Source organism: Chiloscyllium plagiosum, unplaced genomic scaffold, assembly GCF_037043375.1.
Source record: "Chiloscyllium plagiosum isolate Xiang-an unplaced genomic scaffold, Cpla_swu_hap1 HiC_scaffold_3, whole genome shotgun sequence".
In the NCBI taxonomy this organism is placed as follows: domain Eukaryota; kingdom Metazoa; phylum Chordata; class Chondrichthyes; order Orectolobiformes; family Hemiscylliidae; genus Chiloscyllium; species Chiloscyllium plagiosum.
The window spans coordinates 45,318,822-45,338,160 of record NW_028270141.1 but is presented as its reverse complement, the minus strand read 5'-3'; the positions used below and the strand labels follow the sequence as shown (position 1 = coordinate 45,338,160).

General features: G+C 40.9%; 1 protein-coding gene across 2 annotated transcripts in view; it reads right to left on the bottom strand.

Annotated features, from left to right (window-relative positions):
• The window catches only part of galnt2 (UDP-N-acetyl-alpha-D-galactosamine:polypeptide N-acetylgalactosaminyltransferase 2), a 122,497-nt gene that overhangs the window by 18,574 nt on the left and 84,584 nt on the right, over positions 1-19,339 (bottom strand). For both annotated transcript variants that reach the window (XR_006309879.2, XM_043680988.2), the window contains exons 9-12: positions 11,841-11,928; positions 4,468-4,571; positions 1,421-1,547; positions 468-560 (exon numbers count right to left, since the gene is read on the bottom strand). Coding sequence is in view for 1 of the 2 variants with exons in the window: in XM_043680988.2 (XP_043536923.1) it covers positions 468-560; positions 1,421-1,547; positions 4,468-4,571; positions 11,841-11,928 (412 nt within the window). In the remaining variant the exon portion in view is untranslated. The remainder of the gene's footprint in view (positions 1-467; positions 561-1,420; positions 1,548-4,467; positions 4,572-11,840; positions 11,929-19,339) is intronic.

The window sequence follows — 19,339 nt, the reverse complement described above, 5'->3', positions numbered from 1 at the left end:
CTCTGAGTACAGAAAATTAAATAGTGATACAATCAAGATGTTTCAGAGAGGGTGGATGGCAAGAAATTATTTTGTCTGGTGAGTGACTCTACAACAAAGAGTACAGCCTTAAAATTTGAGCTTGACTGTTCAGGGGTGATGTCAGAAAACACTTCACAGTGAAAATCTAGAACATATCCCCCAGAAAAGCCAATATGATTGATGGCAACTTGAAATATTAAAAACTGGATAAGCATACTGTAGCAAACAATAAATTATTACAGAATCAACACAATGAAGCATTCGTATTTACCTTTCAACAGAGTCTTAAGCAAATCAATATGTAAAATGTAGATGTAAATATTAAGGATTCAAGTGGAGTCAACTCCTAACAAAGTTACAGAAACATAGCCTAACTGCATCTTTCAAAGGAGCAGAGCAAAAGATACACAGTAAACTTAAACTGACATGAGATGAACGCTACCTACTTGCCGAATGGCACATTCCGAGCTGAAGGCACTGCTGCATAGTAGAAATTTTTGAATTCATCCATCCAGACTTCTGCTGCCCTTCGTGTATTTCTTTTAGAGAAAAATAAAACAACACTTCTTTTTTAATATTTCCTGCCAAGTTCCCAATAGCTAATTAATAAAAATTAAAATTAACTCTTAAAATAGGAACATTTCATTTAAGAGATTCAGATTACATTCATGGAACCATTGAAAGGTTTTACTGAACATATGATGGGCTGGAACAGTATTAATTGATTACTGTACAATATTATCAAATCAGTACAATAATATTATAAAGGCATACATCAGACCACAGGAATAGGAGTGGGTCATTCATCCCCTCATGCCCACACTGTCATAAATTAGCTCATTGTTCAGATGCACCTGCGTTCCACTTTGCCTTATAGGATTGGTACTCTTACTTAATATAAATATATTGACTGCTTTCTTGAAATGTAGGACTAAAACGAAAAAACCTCAGAATAGTTTAAAGCACAGAAGGAATTACTAGTCTCAAATGATGTTGACTCACTGCACACCTAGTCTGCTTCACAGCAACATTGACTTGCTGCACACTCCTCCCAGTCTGCATCATAGTCATGCTGAATGCTGAACACTTGACCCAGATTGTTTCACACTGGTGCTGACTTGCTGCACGCTCTTCTCAGTCCACTTCACAGGGATGATGACCTGCTATACACTTGTCCCAATCCGCTTCACAGCGACTTTGATTCACTGCACACTACCGACAATCTGCTTCACAGTGATGTTGTCTCACTGCATATCCCAATCTGGGACTTGGAAGAAACCAGAATTGGAGAAACGTAGAGATCTCCAGTGGTTGCAGGAGTGGAAGAGGTTGCAGACATGAAGAGTGGGTTAAAGCATTGAAAATAAGGCTGTAAATTTTAATTAACAGAAATATTTACCTTGCAAAAACAGTACCACTGCCTCCTGGAAATGTATAGGGATGCTGCTTGCGGAATACATGACCTACCCGACTACAGGGAATGATTTCAAGGATGCCCCCACATTGCCACACTCGAAAAGAAATTTCTGAAAGACATGATATTGATAAAATACATTTAACTGAAATAGATAGTTAAATTTTTCTTGCTTACCATTATCCATGCCCATTCCAATTTTTTTCACTTAGTTGCAAAAAAAAAAGGACCAATGACAATATCACAAATCTTCCTAACAACGTGGAAAACTTGGTTCAATAACACATGGGTGACTCAATATTTATGATCCTGTATAAATGGCAAAATGTCCAGGAGAAAATAGCAAGAGAGATTCTTCTGATTATTGCTTAAATCATTGTGGTTTAGCCAAGATGCAACAATTTATGTAACTCTCTGCTGACGATAATGGTGAAGAGGATGGAGTCCACTATAGAATCATGGACTGGTTGAAACACAGAAAGAGGCGAGCCCATCACTTTGTGTAATTCTTCGAAACAGCAATTCACCTAGACCCGCTGCTCCATCCTTTCTCCTAAATCTTCCATTTTTAGTTCTCAGATAATTATCCAATAACCTTTTAAAAGCTAAGATCAAACCACTTCTAACAGACTCTTAGGCAGCGTATTCCAGATTCTAAACATATGCCGCATAAAAAATATTATATTGTCTCTGGTTATTTTACCATTTACCGTAAAACTCAGCTTTGTTTCTCCACCCTTCCTTCCCCAATGAGAATAGTTTCTCACTAGTGATACCCTTTATGATTCTGAACAGCGTTATAGGTCCAGAACTTTGTTGGAAGGGCAATAACCTTCGCATTCCAGCCCTTAGACTTTGTTCCGTTCACTTGTATTTATATCACACATTTACCAGTGTAAAACAGCTGGAGACAATTTACAGATATCTTATCAAACAAAATCAGACACTGAGTCATGTAAAGTGATAAAAACATAACCATGAAAGCCCATTTTAAAGGGGGATGGGAAAGAAAAATGGAGAAGTTTAAAAAAAGAATTCCAGAACTTAAAGCCTAGTTTGCTTAAAGCCTAGCCAACATTAGTGGCTCAATGATAGTTGCTGATGTGCAAGTGGTCAAAATTGGGGAGTTGCAGAAATCCCAAAGGGCCCTCAGATTGCTGGAGATTACAGAAACAGGGAGGGAAGATGATGTCATGGAAAGATTTGAAAACACATTTGTCACGTCAGGGGTCTATCAAGAAAATATGCAAACAGGTGATAGGTGAGGTCAGCATGGTGGTTCAAAAGGTGGCACAGTGGCTCAATGGCGAGCACTGCTGCCTCACAACACCAGGGACACAAGTTCAATTCCAGCCTCAGGTGACTGTCTATGTGGAGTCTGCATATTCTCCCCATGTCTGCATGGGATCGGCCGAGTGTTCAGGTTTCATCCCAATCCAAAGATGTACAGGTTAGGGTGACTAGCCATGCTAAATTGCCTGTAGTGTGCAGGGATGTGAATGCTAGGTAGATTAGCCATGGGAAATACGGGATAGGGTGGGGGTCTGGGTCTGGGTCTGGGTGGGATGCTCTTTGGAGGGCCAGTGTGCACTTAATGGGCTGAATACCCTCTTTCTATGCTGTAGGGATCCTATGATTCGAGGCAACTGTGACTTGTTATCAGTATCGTAATTCACATTAAATATTTTGAATGAGTATAAATGTATGAGGTGGAAAATAGAAAAACTTTTGGAATTCTTTACAGAACCCTTTAATATTCCAGCACAAGGTGGACATCAACTCTCCAGAACACTACTAATAAATTAATAAAACAACAAAACATACTCTGTCATCTTTGCCTCTGCATTATTTAGATACAGTTACTACACCAAATATAAAATTTGCAATTGAAGACATTTAACCTCCTTACAGTAACTGCAACACAACTTTAATCTTTCCTTGCAAGGCCACTGACTTCCTGATGGAGAGGTATAACTAGAAGTCACTGATTGTAGAGGAGATGGTGCATTTGATGACATAAGCAAAGACAGGTAAGCTTTCTTATAAAGTGAACAAAGTGAAATAAAATTCTAATAACATTCAAAAGGAAATTAATTATATTTACACAATATGATCTTAAGCTGACCTCTAATAACCATTAGCCATCTTAAGACACTGTGTCATCATAATACATATATCCAAATCAAATCTATAATAGTGCTCAGACTCTGGAGAAGTTCACAATAGTCAAGACTCTAAACTCATTTGGTGTAACAAGGGAAAAACATTTGTCTTATCAAAGCAAACTTGAGGCACTGACTTAATTTACTGTTAGCTTTAAGAGTACATCACAAGAAAAATGTATCCCCTGCAGTCACCTACCTTTACAGGTTCATCAGCGATCTGAACGATAAGGAATCCCTGTTAAGTCTGGCCTCATGTTAAAGAGCAGAATACAGTGGGTGGGCTGGTATGGATGGTTATGGTCAGTTGGAATTAAGAGGTCCGGTAAGCTATCAGTAAGCAAGACTTAACACTGATTTGCTGCTGCTGCTAAAAATGGTCAAGCAGAGAACCTTTTTAATGTGCAGTCAGTTCTGATATAATGCAATTTCGCGTTAAGAAAATCACATAACAGCCACGCCATTTAAACTAATGGGGCTGAAATCACACCATAGCCAAGACAGGTTAAGGAAAGTTTGCATTTCACAAATAACGGTCTAATTTCTTCAACTGCATTAAAGCCAACTCGTGTTGAAGAAACACACGTTATAGCTGAATCGACTGTTCTGTATTCACACAGGAAATGAGAATCCTAGAACTTAAACCTAGACATTATAGTACTTATCTCAACAAACATCCTTTTAGAGCTCAGAGTTCATGTGCTGTGAACTAAGTTATCCCAGATATCAGTTGACAAACCACTGTAAGAAGCAAAATCAGACTGCTGTACTTGTTACACATTAGTTAAATTTATAGTATTAACATACCACATACTATGCTTTACAATTTCACTCTGATCCTTTGACACAATGACGACTGAAGTCACTTACCTAAGTTTTCTCCACCCCAGACATCCATCATCATGTCATATTTACCAAGCTCTTCAAAGTAACCTTTATCCATCACAAAGAGACCCCCAGCTATCATGGGCGTTCTAAGAAGAAAACATTAGGATGCATTATATGTTTATTCTATATGTTGTATAAAATATAATATATCATACATTTTTAAAAGGGCATTAATTATATATCTGAAAAGGAAAAGCTTTGCAGGGCTACAGTGAAACGTGAGTGTCTAATTGGACTGCCCTTTCAAAGAGCTGGCATTGGCACAAGAAACCAAATAGCCTCCTTCCACATGCTGTGATTCTACCAATTGCAGCCTTGTCCCCAATCCTTAGACAATACCTTTCTGAAATGAATAATACAAACATTTTACCACTGCCTACCAAAGTACGAAAAGCTGCAGTCTAAATAAACCTACCAATAATAGAGCAATTTATTTGCTATTATTGTTATTGGTATAACTGTGCACTTCTGTCACCATTAAGAGTCTCATAATTTTTTCCCAGACATTAATAGCACACATAAAAATAAACCATTGCATCACAGCTGATCAATACATATCCAACTTTGGGATATACCGGATCAAGAGTAAACAAGTCAAAATACTGGATTTTCTCAATTTTAGGCTATTATTTTTGGTAATTTTCATGAGGCTGTCCTGTCAAGACTCACTGTAACACTTTTCATGATATCTTGCACTCCCAACCTCATTAATTATGCAACCAGCTTCTATGACATCTTTTTCTACAATAAAGAGGTAGAATAGTTAAAATTCCAGCTGCTGGCATGACCTTCAAGCATTTAAGCTGCTAGCGCGAAATGTAAAGACCAGCTGCAACAACTTCAGATGCTGCAACCCATAAACTAACTCTCGTGCTGTTTTCTTAGGAAACCAAAATGTCTTGGAAAGGAAGCTTGCACCCCACTTTTCAGACAGAGACCTGGAGATCCTGGTGGATGAATTGGTTGACTCGATTTCTACCCATTGGATCAGATAGGTATCTGGGTCAGAAATGGAAAGCAAAGCATTCAAATAAGTGCTGAAAATGTGTTGCTGGAAAAGCGCAGCAGGTCAGGCAGCATCCAAGGAACAGGAGAATTGACGTTTCGGGCATAAGCCCTTCTTCAGAAATGGGGCAGTCAGGTTTGTGGATTTTGGGCAGGAGGTAGAAACGGGCGGTGCAGGGTTGTGGGACAATGAGGTTGGAGGCGGTGGATGGGAGATCCCCTGAGGCGATGAGGTTATGGATGGCCTGGGAGATGATGGTTTGGTGGTGGAAAGTGGGGTCATGGTCAAGGGGGCAGTAGGAGGAGGTGTCCGCGAGCTGGCGTTTAGCCTCAGCGGTGTAACGGTCGGTGCGCCAAACTACTACCGCGCCTCCCTTGTCTGCTGGTTTGATAGTGAGGTTGGGGTTGCAACGGAGGGAGTGGAGGGCTGCACGTTCCGAGGGTGAGAGGTTGGAGTGGGTGAGAGGGGTGGAGAAGTTGAGGCGGTTAATGTCGCAGTAGCAGTTGGCTATGAAGAGATCGAGGGCGGGTAAGAGGCCAGCACGGGGTGTCCAGGTGGATGGGGTGTGTTGGAGGCAGGGGAAGGGGTCGTCAGAGGGTGGGCGAGAGTCTTGGTTGAAGAAGTAGGCACGGAGGCGAAGGCGGCGGAAGAATTGTTCGATGTCACGCCGCGTGTTGAACTCGTTAATCCGAGAGCGTAGGGGAATGAAGGTGAGGCCTCTGCTGAGGACTGATCTTTCATCCTCAGAGAGGGGTAGTTCTGGAGGGATGGTGAAAACACGGCAGGGCTGGGAGCTAGGACCTGGTGTGGGGCTGGAGCAGGGAGTGGGGGCGGGGACAGAGATCGACTTGGGGGGGGAGTTGGGCATGGTGACGGAGGTCGGCGTGGGGGTGGGGTTAGGCGTGGTGACGGAGATCGGCGTGGGGGCGGGGTTAGGCGTGGGACAGAGATCGGCGTGGGGGTGGAGTTATGCGTGGTGACAGAGATCGGCGTGGGGGCGAAGACACATGCGGCGTTGTGGTCGTGCAGGTTAGTGATATCACTGGGGGCGGAAGTGGCTGCGGTGACAGCAACCCAGGGGGTGGAAGTGGCTGTGGCGACGACAGAGACAGTGTTATTCCCGATAGCCTCGGAGGCCACGAATCTGTCGGCGATGGTCTACCTGGCGATCGTGGAGGCGGTTGTCTGGGCGGCGATCGCGGAGGCTGCGAGGTCGGTGGGGGCGGAAGTGACGTCCTGGTCTATTGCGGCAGTTGTTGCCGCGGGCGCTGTAGCGGCCGCGTGGTTAATGGTGCCGGACTGATTTCGGAGGCCGATGGAAGATTCTGGAACAGTTGAGGAACCCAGAGTGTGGGGGTAAGTACATGAAAGTTTTTGGTACTTACTGTCTTTAATTTCCGATATGGCTAGGAAGAAATGTTTGTTTAGTGTATGGATTCTTCTGTGGATGAAGAATAGTAGAGGTCCTTTGCAGGTCTGTGAGAGTGTTGTCCTGAGCTGGGGTAGGTCTAATTGCAGGGAATGTAGGTAGCGGCGCATGTCTGCAAGCGTGGAGCGGAGGATCCAGAGGGAGGTCTGTTGCTGGAGGCTTCGGATTTGTTTTAGGTACTGGTTGTCCTGGTTGGATCCAAATTTTGTTGGTCGGAACGTAGTCCGGAGTCCGTGCGGGATCAGTCGGTTCCGTAGGCAGGTGCTGAGGAAGGAGATGTGGCTGTGGTAGCGAGTCTGTTTGAGAACATGGCTGAAGAGCTTCTGTGCAGAGGAGATGACCTGGGGTGTGCAGTGAGAGAGGGACTCACTGAAATCCTTGTAGAGGGAGGAAGAGAGCTTCTTCAAGGAAGGCATCCTTGTAAGAGGATTCGCAGTAGGTTAAAAGTGAGGACTGCAGATGCTGGAGATCAGAGCTGAAAAGCGCAGCAGGTCAGGCAGCATCCAAGGAACAGGCATAAGCCCTTCTTCAGCCTTTTCTTCATTCAAATAAGTGGGCAATATTCTGCATTCAATAAGCAGTAAGTGGCATCATCTTCTGTCTGCTACCTCATACTCACGCTACCTTTGCCACTGCACACAAACCTCACCAATGCTCATGAACTACCAAGTTCTCTCGGACATGAAGCACTTCCACTCAATGGCTCTCTCATCCAACTCAGCCCCACAACTACAAACCTTCCTGTTCTGACTATAAAACTATGCAATCGACAGAGGCTGGCAGCCATCAAGTAAGCACAATTAACAAATAAAGCTAAGAGCCATAAGAAGCATCTCTGAGTTGGTTGTGTCTCCCTGCATGTGAAGTGACCTAGCAGAAGGCAAATCAATGCTCCAAAGTTAAATCTTGAAGGGCTAAAGTGGATTCTGTGTTGGCCCGAGATCAGCTATGATAATATGGTAGGGCTGGTTTTTGGCAGATGCCAATCTCAGTGTATGAAGGGTTGAGAAAGACTGTATCCATTGAGCACTCAAGGGATACCAGTGAAGGGACATTAAAATGGAGACCCAGTAAAGCAAGCAGCACCATGTAAGTTTTTGTATTGCAATATTACTACTGTGATTTCTACCTCACTGATCTCAAAGCTAAGCTTTTAAAAAAAAGAGCCAAAACAGGAGAGCTTTATAGAGGTTTAATGGAGACATTCTAGTCTCAAGCGTTTCCATGGAGTAAATAATATGTTCCAATAGCACCTCAGAAAGGAATCCAACCTAGACTGGCATCAATGCTGTTCTTGAGAACTGTTCCAATGGCAAAGATATCTTTCAAATGAATTATTAAATCAAAGCTCCACCTGTGTCTGTTAGATGGATGTAAAAGATCATGATATTATTCAAAGAAGAACTGGAGAATTCTTGAGTTCAAGCCAACAATTTCCCCTCAACCAACTCCACCTAAAATATGATTTGGAGATGCCGGTGTTGGACTGGCGTGTACAAAGTTAAAAATCACACAACACCAGGTTATAGTCCAACAGGTTTAATTGGAAGCACACTAGCTTTCGGAGTGTCGCTCCCTCATCAGGTGATAGTGGAGGACACAATTCTAAGGCACAGAATTCATAGCAAAAATTTACAGTGTGATGTAATTGAAATTATACATTGAAAAATACCTTGATTGTCTGTTGAGTCTTTCATCTGTTCGAATACCATGATACTTTCACTTCTTTCATGTGTAAATCACAAAACCTTTTTTTAAAAGTTGCATTCTCAGGTTAGCTGTAACAATGGACGTTAGCTAGACAATATGTTGAAGGTGTTAGCCCCCTGTGTTCTCTGTCTATGCCACGATGTTTAGATTGATTCTAATCTAAAAAGTTTAGATTGATTCTAATCTTAAAAAGTGAGAAAACGTTGCAGGCAAGGATGCCCTGAGGCATGGTACATTGGGGAAACCGAGCAAAAGCTACGACAATGGATGAATGGGCACTGCACAACAATCAACAGACAGGAGTGTTCCCTTCCAGTTGGGGAACACTTCAGTGGTCCAGGACATTCGACGTCAGACCTCTGGGTGACCATCCTCCAAGGCAGACTTCGGGACAGGCAGCAGCGAAAAGTGGCCGAGCAGAGGCTGATAGCTAAGTTTGATACCCATAGGGAGGGCCTCAACCGAGACCTTGGGTTCATGTCTCTCTCTCTCTCTCTCTCTCTCTCAGACAGACAGACAGACATCCTCTCAGAGACTTAGACCACTCCACACTCATGCACAGACGTATACACTCTCTCTCACAGACATTCACAACCCCCCAACCCAAACACGCACACACAAAGACCCACATGCACACATATATTTTGTGGGGTGAATTTGTACTTGCAGAGTTACATTGTACTTTGCTCAAAAACTGTATTAATTCATGTAAAACTCTGTTTTCTCACTTTTTAGATTAGAATCAATCTGAACATCATGACATAGACAGAGAACACAGGGGGCTAACACCTTCAACATATTGTCTAGCTAATGCCCATTGTTACAGCTAACCTGAGAATGCAACTTTTAAAAAAAGGTTTTGTGATTTACACATGAAAGAAGTGAAACTATCATGGTATTCGAACAGATAAAAGACTCAACAGACAAGGTATTTTTCAATGTATAATTTCAGTTACGTCACACTGTAAATTTTTGCTATTAATTCTGTGCCTTAGAATTGTGTCCTCCATAACCACCTAATGAAGGAGCAGCGATCCAAAAGCTAGTGTGCTTCCAATTAAATCTGTTGGACTATAACCTGGTGTTGTGTGATTTTTAACTTTGTCCACCTAAAATAGATCAAATACTCATTCATCTTATTTGCTATTTATTGGTTCTAGCTGTGCAAACTCACAGCCATGTTGCACTTTAGTAGTAATTAGTTTGTGGCATTCAAAGAGTGTACAAAATGCTAAATTAATATAAGTTTTTTTTGTAAACCCACCCTGAAACAACATAAATAATTTTGAGATTCAATCAAGTCATTGAGAGGAATTAATTCTGAAGCACTCAAAATGTTTACATTAATTGAAAAGAAATGCTCTCTAGCTCAAAGTACCTTGATAAATCAAAGCCTGAACAGAAACTAAGTAAAAGCTATGTTAAGCCATAACAAAAGATGAAAATTGGTTGTCTGACATGACAATTCTTTGTGAAAGATAAATTGCTAAATCTGTAACTGTACACAGAAAGTGCCAATGCCCATTTTGTGCAATAAACTTAGTCAGGATTTAATATCATATTTGACATACAAAGAATATACATTAAGGTAGTCAACCAATTAATTTAAAAGTCCTTTCTTTTGTCATCAGTGGTCTGTACCACTGAATAGTTTTGCGACTGGGACTAATGAAAAAAATAAAATTACAAATGTGGAGAAATTAATTAAATTTATCAATCATACAATCCTGACAGTATGGAAACAGGCCATTTGGCCCAACAAGTCCACACTGACCCTCTGAACAGTATCCCGCCCAGACCCATTTTCCTACCCCCTACTACTCTACATTTCCCCAGTGTAGTAGCAATTACAGCATTTGAAATTTTTGTAATAATATTCTTTACCTTTATGAGAATTGCCTCAACCTAGGTTTTTAGTGATCCCCCTGAAACACCACACACACCAGTTTGGGGACAATAGGTTTCAGTCTGATCATGTATACCTTCTTTGAGTAAAAGGATAGACATGCAATTTGGAGGAATTGGAACCAGAACCAGAACATTATGCTCTCACAATTGAGATACAGGTCTCAGTAATGGTGGCTGTGGGATTCGCTTCTGACTTTAACTGATTCAGAACACAGCACTTAGAACATGTGGGGGTAACAAGCAAAATCAAGGGGTTGGGTCTTGAAAACTGACTTCAGAACCCTGGAAGGGAAACTCTCAGTCAAGTGGGAAGGAACCCTGGAAATGGTAGCAGGGTAAAGGAAGAAAGAAACGAATAGTAAATGTTACCAAGAATTTAAAATGTGGAATGTCAGAAAGAGATTGCATGAGCATCATTGACCAAAGAAGATTAACTGAATGGTTCTCACATGAGCTCATCAGCTGCAACTGAGGACTGGGGATTTCTTGAAAACACTAAATAAAATTCTTATAAATATCTAAGTGAGGGATTGGATTCAAGAAATATGGTTGGATAGTCAGAGATGAAAAGGCGTTTCCCCTGTCTCTCAGGAGCCTTTATGGGCTCTTTATTTATCCCTCAACAAATTGTCAGATGGTGAAGCATAGAACACTGCAGCCTAGTCTTTATAACCTACAACTTTTCAGTTACATACATACATTACAAATTATGCAATTACAACCCAACAACCAACTTCAGCCTGTTTCTGTACATATAAGCACAATAATTAGTGCTATCTGAAGGCAATTAAAAAATCTAACGAACATACAATTAACACCAGCAACACAATTAACACCACAATATGCACAAAATAGCTGCCATGTTTCTTACTACTTCAGTGAGTGTGCTTCAAAAGAGTGTGCTACTGGCTGGAAAGTGTTTTGGGACGTCTTGCAGTCAGTGTTCTAGAAATTTAACAACTTTTTTTCTTCGTAACTGTAGAACCTGAGGACATACCTATATTCAAAGTTCTTTATTTAACTTCTATTATACTGGGGAGAATTTGTCTTCACATTCTTGTGATACAAGATATTTTATTCTAATGGGAGAATATCTTTGTATGCTCTGAATTTCTGCTTTGCTCTGTTTTCTGAAAAAAAACTTATTGGAAGAAATTTGCATATCAGGCAATCGGCCACAAGAAATTCCCCAGGAACGTACTTGCCTAATTTGAAACAAAACAAGGAAATGTGACACAGGAATTCTGATGTGACACTATTACAGCTATACTTATTAATGATAAAACCCATGGCTATACATACCTAATGGGACCAATTGGATTACCCTGACGAGCTCGTCTTTGTTCTGGAGTCATGTAATCCCATTTAAAGACCAGATTCCAGTCAAATCCTGCAATTTAAATAAGGTAGGTCAATAACAAAGCTGCATTGAAATATCATGCATAATATTTTAAAATCAATATATATATTTCATTGGAAACTGAAAATGTTAGTTTTCCAAACCATTATGCGGGAGTAAATAGGACTGAAGTGTTTAAGTTACTCTATCTGAATCAATATAGGTGGCAAATTTTCTTTCTTTCTGATGAAAGATTATTAGTCTAAAAATTTAGCAAATGTGATGACAGGAATAGAGTTATCAGAGTAGTTCTAACATTCAGAGTTATTTTGCATTTCTAGATAGATTTTGCTTTTGATAAATATTCTATTCTCTTATCAAATTATTCAATCCAAATCTTTCAATTATTTATATAGTATTCTGCTATGATTGCTTGTTCATGGATTTGCGCTCATCAAAATTCTGTTGCTTATATCCAAACTTCCACTTCTACATTCTTCCTTTAAGATACTCCTTAAAGCTCTATTTTGCCCAAGCTTTTGGTCACCTTAAATATTTAACTGGAAATGCTGCAAATACTCAGCATTAAGTGCAAGCTGTTGCTGTATAGCATTCCATACACACTGCTGTAATTAATGTCATATTCAAATTACAGAATATGAAGAGCCTTTTTTTATTCATTCACGCATAGGATGTGGGCATCACTGGCTAGGCCACCATTTATTGCCCACCTGTACTTGTTCATGAAAAGATGGTGGTGAGCTACTTTCTTGAAATGCTGCTGTCCACTTGGTATAGATACAGCCCACAATGCTGTTAGAAATGGAGTTCCAGTGTTTTGACCCAGTGACACTTGAGGAACAGTGATATATTTCCAAGAAACAAAAACAGAAGTTGCTGGAAAAGCTCAGCGTGTCTGGCAGCATCTGTGAAGAGAAATCAGAGTTAACATTTCGGGTCCGGTGACCCTTCCTCAGAACTTTTTCAGCAACTTCTAGTTTTGTTTCTTATTTGTAGCATCTGCAGTTCTTTTGATTTTTATGATATAGTCCCAAGTCTGGATAGTGAGTGGCAAGGAGGGAAACTTAGCAAATGGTGATGTTCCCATGTACCTGCTGCTATTATCCTTCCAAATGGCAGTGAACATGGGTTTGCAAGGTGCTGGCTAAGGGACCTTGATGAATTTCTGCAGTGCGTCTTGTAGATAGTGTATACTTGCTGCTACAGAGTGTCAGTGGTGGAAGGAATTGATATTTGTCGATGGGGTGCTAATCAAGCAGACAGCTTTTGTCTTGGACGGTGTCATGTATCTGGAATGTTGTTGGAGCTGCACTCATCCATGCAAATGGGGAGTATTCCTACACACTCCTAACTTGTGCCTTAGACATGGTTGAATTTCATGAATCAGGAAGTGAGTTGCTTAATGCAACATTCCTAGCATCTGACCTGCTCTTGTAGCCACAGTGCTTACTTGACCAGTCCAGTTCAGCTTGCACATGGTCTGTTAGGCCAACGTATCTATTTCTGTGCTGGAAACTCAATTTAACCTATCACTCTAACCATTACAGTATTTAACTGCAATAAAATTGACATGGATAGCTCAAAAACAAATTGTGATATCCTAAGGTTATCAAAGTTGCTACATAAATGCAAATTCTTTTTTTTGTTGTTGTTGGGTCTAAATGGCTCAAGCAGAGAGGATATGCTGCAAGATTGTAAAACGTAAAAGTGAGATAAAGAGTCATAGAGATGTACAGCACGGACCAGATATCCTAAATTAATCTATCCCTATTTGCCAACATTTGGCTCATATCCATCTAAATCCTTCCTATTCGTATACCTATCCAGATGTTATTATTGTAACAGCCTCCATCACTTCCCTCTGGCTGCTCATTCCACACACGTACCACCCTCTCCATAAAAAAGTTGCCCCTTAGGTCCCATTTAAACCTTTCCCCTCTCGACTTAAACCTATGTCCTCTAGTTTTGGAATCCCCTATGCTAGGGAAAAGACTTTGACTATTCACCCTATCCATACCTCTCAATATTTTATAAACCTCTATAAGTTCACCCTTCGGCCTTCCATGCTCCAGGGAAGATAGCCCCAGCCTATTCACCCATTTTCTATAACTCAAACCCTCCAACCCTGGCAACATCCTCGTAAATCTTTTCTAAACATTTTCAAGTTTAACAACATCCTTCCATTGGCAAGGAGACCAGAATTGAACGCAGTATTCTAGAAGTAGCCTAACCAATATCCTGTACAGCCGCAGCATGACCTCCCAACTCCTATACTCAATACACTGACCAACAAAGGCAAGCATACCAAACGCCTTCTCTCAAGTTGTTTGAGACAGAGCACTATGGGAGAATTATGGAGTGGCACTAAAAATGAAAGATCAGAATTAAGTTAGGTAGAATTCTTTCTACCAGTTATGTGTCTGATTTATGGAATGGATTACAGTCGGTTCTGCCATTACGCGGTAGTTCCGTTCTCGTGCAACCCTATGTTATAAGAAAATTGGGTAATAACAGCACCATTTAAACTAATGGGGCCAGAATCGCGGTTTAACCAATATATGCTTTAAAATACAGGTCAGTTTGCTATAATTCGTGTTAATGAAACGCGGGTTCACTATAACACAAATGACAAATTGGGGACACCATTTCTAAAGCGCAAACTTTTAACATGTGTTGGCTGTAGCACGATTACATCGCCAACTCTTTAAGCACGGATTCTAAAGTGCAATTTTTCTTTAACATGGGGTTGCACAAGAATACAACAATCGCATTATAGTAGAAGTCCCTGTATTCAGCAGATATGAAGTACAACAATGTTTCAAAAAGGGAACTGATTGTGTTCCATAAAGTGGAGTAGACTTTATGTCACAGAGAAATGAGCAACTATGGTCTCCTAGAAATTGTTTGATTTCCAAGAGTTTGCTTAATCAATAAAAAAAGAAATTCAAATTTCAGTTCATATTTGTATGGGAGTTATTTATGGACAATGTAAAAACTGGAAGATATTGTACTGTTTGGTCACATTTTGGATTTAAAATTGCTTTTACCAGGGCTTTGAAGGGTTTCTTAGAAATGAGGTCAACAGTTTAATGATGGCTGTAATTAACCCACTGTTCACAGGCAGGCAAGTGACTCTGGGGTAACAAAAAAAAGAGTCAAAGCTTTTAGGGAGATAATGATGTTTTGCACTCAATGGTTGGAAAATCTGGCTCTGGAAGAGATTGTAAGCCACTGTACTGTTGGCTTTTGTCTAACAAGCCAAGGGAGTTAGAAGGAAGAAAATCTCCAAAGCTGCAATAAGGCTGCAAATCTTTCTCCACCCTTTTCTTGGCCAACTTTCTTGGGAATCTGATAAAGTTTCTAAATCTTGATGCTCAACTACTTTGTAACCCTGAAAATCGGAACTCTGATCACTACTCTAAGCCTTTGATTCAGCTGGAACTTCATTCAAAGTGAAATCAATGAAAAGATCTTTCATCAAGTCCATGGCTATCAGCAATTGATTGTACTTAGAAGAACCGTCTGTACTGTGAGAATTTCTCAAAACCTATATTTTGTTTTTCAAACCATTAGCCAAATTATGGTTTTCTTTTGTCCTTTGTTCAATTATCATTGCTACAGAGCCTTTGCTACCTTCTGTGTTGTTTGAGTTTATTTATTTTGGGATTAAAAATAGGTTTAGCCATACAGCATAGAAACAGACTTCTTCAGTCCAACTAGTTCATGCTGACCATGTTCCCTAACTAAACTAGTCTCATCTTCCTGCTTTTGATCCAATTCCCTCCAAATCTTTCCTATCCATATACTTATCCAAATGTCCAAATGTCTTTTAAATACTGTAACTGTACCTGCATCCACCACTTCCTCTGGAAGTTCACACCATACACTATCCACTCTATGTAAAAGAAAAGTTGCCCCTCGTGTTCTTTATAAAACTTTCTCTTTGTACCTTAAAAATATGGCCCCTAATATTGGCCTCACCCCACATATTTACCTTATTTATGCCCCTCATGATTTTATAGACTTCCATACGGTCATCCCTCAGACCTCCTAGGCTCTAGGAAAAAGGTCCCAGCCTATTCTATAACGCAAACATTCCATTCCTGGTAAGTCTTTTCTGAACCCTCTCCAGTTTAGTAATATCCTTCCTAAAGCAGAGTGACCAGAACTGTACACAGTAGTCCAGAAGTAGCCTCACCAACATCCAGTACAACCTCAACATGACATCCCAACTCTTTTACTCAAAGGTCTGAGCAATGAAGGCAAGTATGTTAACACCTTAACTACCCTGTTTACATGATGCAAATTTCAAGAATTATACACCTAAACCCCCAGGTCTCTCTGTTCAACAAACTACTCAGAACTCTACTTTTAACCATATAATTCATGCCTTTGTTTGTTTTATCAAAGTGCAATGCCTCAAGATCCAAAGCGGGATCTTGGTATGCAGGTACATAGACCCTTCAAATTGCCATCCAAGTGGACAGGGTTGTTAAGAAAGCATATAGTGTTTTGGCTTTCATTAACAGGGGGATTGAGTTTAAGAGCCGTGAGACCTTGTTGCAGCTCTATAAAACTTTGGTTAGACCGCACTTGGAATACTGTGTCCAGTTCTGGTCGCCCTATTATAGGAAAGATGTGGATGCTTTGGAGAGGGTTCAGAGGAGGTTTACCAGGATGCTGCCCGGAATGAAGGGCTTATCTTACGAAGAGAGGATGACTGAGCTCGGACGTTTTTCATTGGAAAAAAGGAATAGAGGGGACCTATTTAGACAACAGACAATAGGTGCAGGAGTAGGCCATTCTGCCCTTCAAGCCTGCACCACCATTCAATATGATCATGGCTGATCATCCTTAATCAGTATCCTGTTCCTGCCTTATCTCCATAACCCTTGATTCCATTATCCTTGAGAGCTCTATCCAACTCTTTCTTAAATTAATCCAGAGACTGAGCCTCCACTGCCCTCTGGGGCAGGGCATTCCACACAGCCACCACTCTCTGGGTGAAGAAGTTTCTCCTCATCTCTGTCCTAAATGGTCTACCCCGTATTTTTAAGCTGTGTCCTCTGGTTCAGCACTCACCCATCAGCGGAAACATGTTTCCTGCCTCCAGAGTGTCCAATCCTTTAATAATCTTATATGTCTCAATCAGATTCCCTCTGTCTTCTAAACTCAAGGGTATACAAGCCCAGTCGCTCCAGTCTTTCAGTGTAAGGTAATCCCGCCATTCCAGGAATTGACCTCGTGAATCTACGCTGCACTCCCTCAATAGCCAGAATGTCTTTCCTCAAATTTGGAGACCAGAACTGCACACAGTACTCCAGGTGTGGTCTCACCAGGGCCCTGTACAGCTGCAGAAGATCCTCTTTGCTTCTATACTCAATCCCTCTTGTTATGAAGGCCAGCATGCTATTAGCCTTCTTCACTACCTGCTGTACCTGCAAGCTTACCTACATTGACTGGTGTATAAGAACACCCAGATCTCTCCATACTGCCCCTTTACCTAAATTGATTCCATTTAGGTAGTAATCTGCCTTCCTGTTCTTGCCACCAAAGTGGATAACCATACATTTATCCACATCAAACTGCATTTGTCATGCATCTGACCACTCACCTAACTTGTCCAGGTCACCCTGTAATCTCCTAACATCCTCATCACATTTCACCCTGCCACCCAGCTTAGTATCATCAGCAAATTTGCTAATGTTATTGCTAATACCATTATCTATATCATTAACATATATTGTGTACAAGATAATGAGAGGCATAGATAGAGTTGATAGCGAGAGATTTTTTTCCCAGGGCAGAAATTGTTAACACGAGGGGTCATAGTTTTAGGCTGTTTGGCGGAAAGTATAGAGGGGATGTCAGAGGCGGGTTCTTCACGCAGAGAGTTGAGAGAGCATGGAATGCGTTCCCAGCAGCAGTTGTGGAAGCGAGGTCATTAGGGATATTTAAGAGACTGCTGGACATGCATATGGTCACAGAAATTTGAGGGTTCGTACATTAGGTTTACCTTACATGAGGATCAATGGTCGGCTCAACATCATGGGCTGAAGGGCCTGTTCTGTGCTGTACTGTTCTATGTTCTAAACTCCATCTGCCACTCCATAGCCCATTGACCTAACTGATCAAGATCATTTTTAATCTTAGGTAATCTTCACTGTCCACTATACCACCAACTTTGGTGTCATCTGCAAACTTACAAACCATGCCTCCTATATTCTCATCCATATCGTTTATATAAATAACAAACAAAAGCGGAACCAATTCTGATCCCTATGGAACACCACTGGTCACAGGCCTCCAGGCCTAAAAACAACCTCCACCATGCCCCTCTGTCACCTACCCTGAAGCTAATCATGTCTCTGCTGACCAACAAACACTGAACAACACTCATCCTACTTGCCTGCTCTTGGTCCATAGCCTTCTATGCCCCAGTATTTTAAGTACTCATAAAGATGCTTCTAGATGTTGCAGATGTATGGAACCCCACCACCTTCCTGGGTTTTGTGGGGTTCCATACATCTACCACCATCTGGGTGAAAAACATTTTTCTGAACCCTTCTAAACCATTTGGTCCTCACCTTAAACTTATGTTCTGTGATCATAGACACACCGTGAGTAAGAGATTCTCACAATCTACCTTGTCTATGCCTCTCATAATTTGTATAACTCAATCAGACCCCTCTTAGCCTCCTCTGCTCCAAGGAAAACAAACTCAGTCTATCCAGTGTCTCCTCACATGTATGGCGACCAGAGCTATACCCAACACTCTATCTGTGGCCTAACCAACTCTGTAACAAGATTTCCTTGCTCCTATGTTCTTCACCCCAGGTAATGAAAGTAAGCTCCCAGTATACCTTCTCCACACTTTTTGCTCACACCTTTAGGGATCTAAGGTCTTATACATCAAGGTCCGTTTGTTCCTCAGTGGTCCCTACCGTTCACTGTGTATATGTTTCCCTTAGTTAAGCTCCCAAAATGCATCACCTCATACTTAATGGGATTAAATTCCATCTGCCATTGTTCCGCACAATTTACCAGCTGACCAATATCAGACTGTAGCCTGAGACCATCTTTTTAACTATCAACACCACCACAATGGATGCCACTAATTAAATCTTCCACATTCATATTCAAGTCATTAACTTACATAACAAACAGCAAAAAAAACCTAATTGTGGATTACAGTTTAGATAATAACCAGTTTTGCCCTTATGTTTAAGAATGAGTTTTGATTCATAATAGACGGTGTACTTTCAATTCATTCAAGTATGGTGAAAGTATCTTTTATTCTGGATAGCAATACAAAAGGAAAACAATTGGCCATTTTGCTGATTGAATCTAAATATTTAAATTAATGATGCAAAACATGGAGCAGTGGTACTTGACTACTGTTCGACTGGAGACCATCTCCCTTCTGCATCCAGTTGGGTAA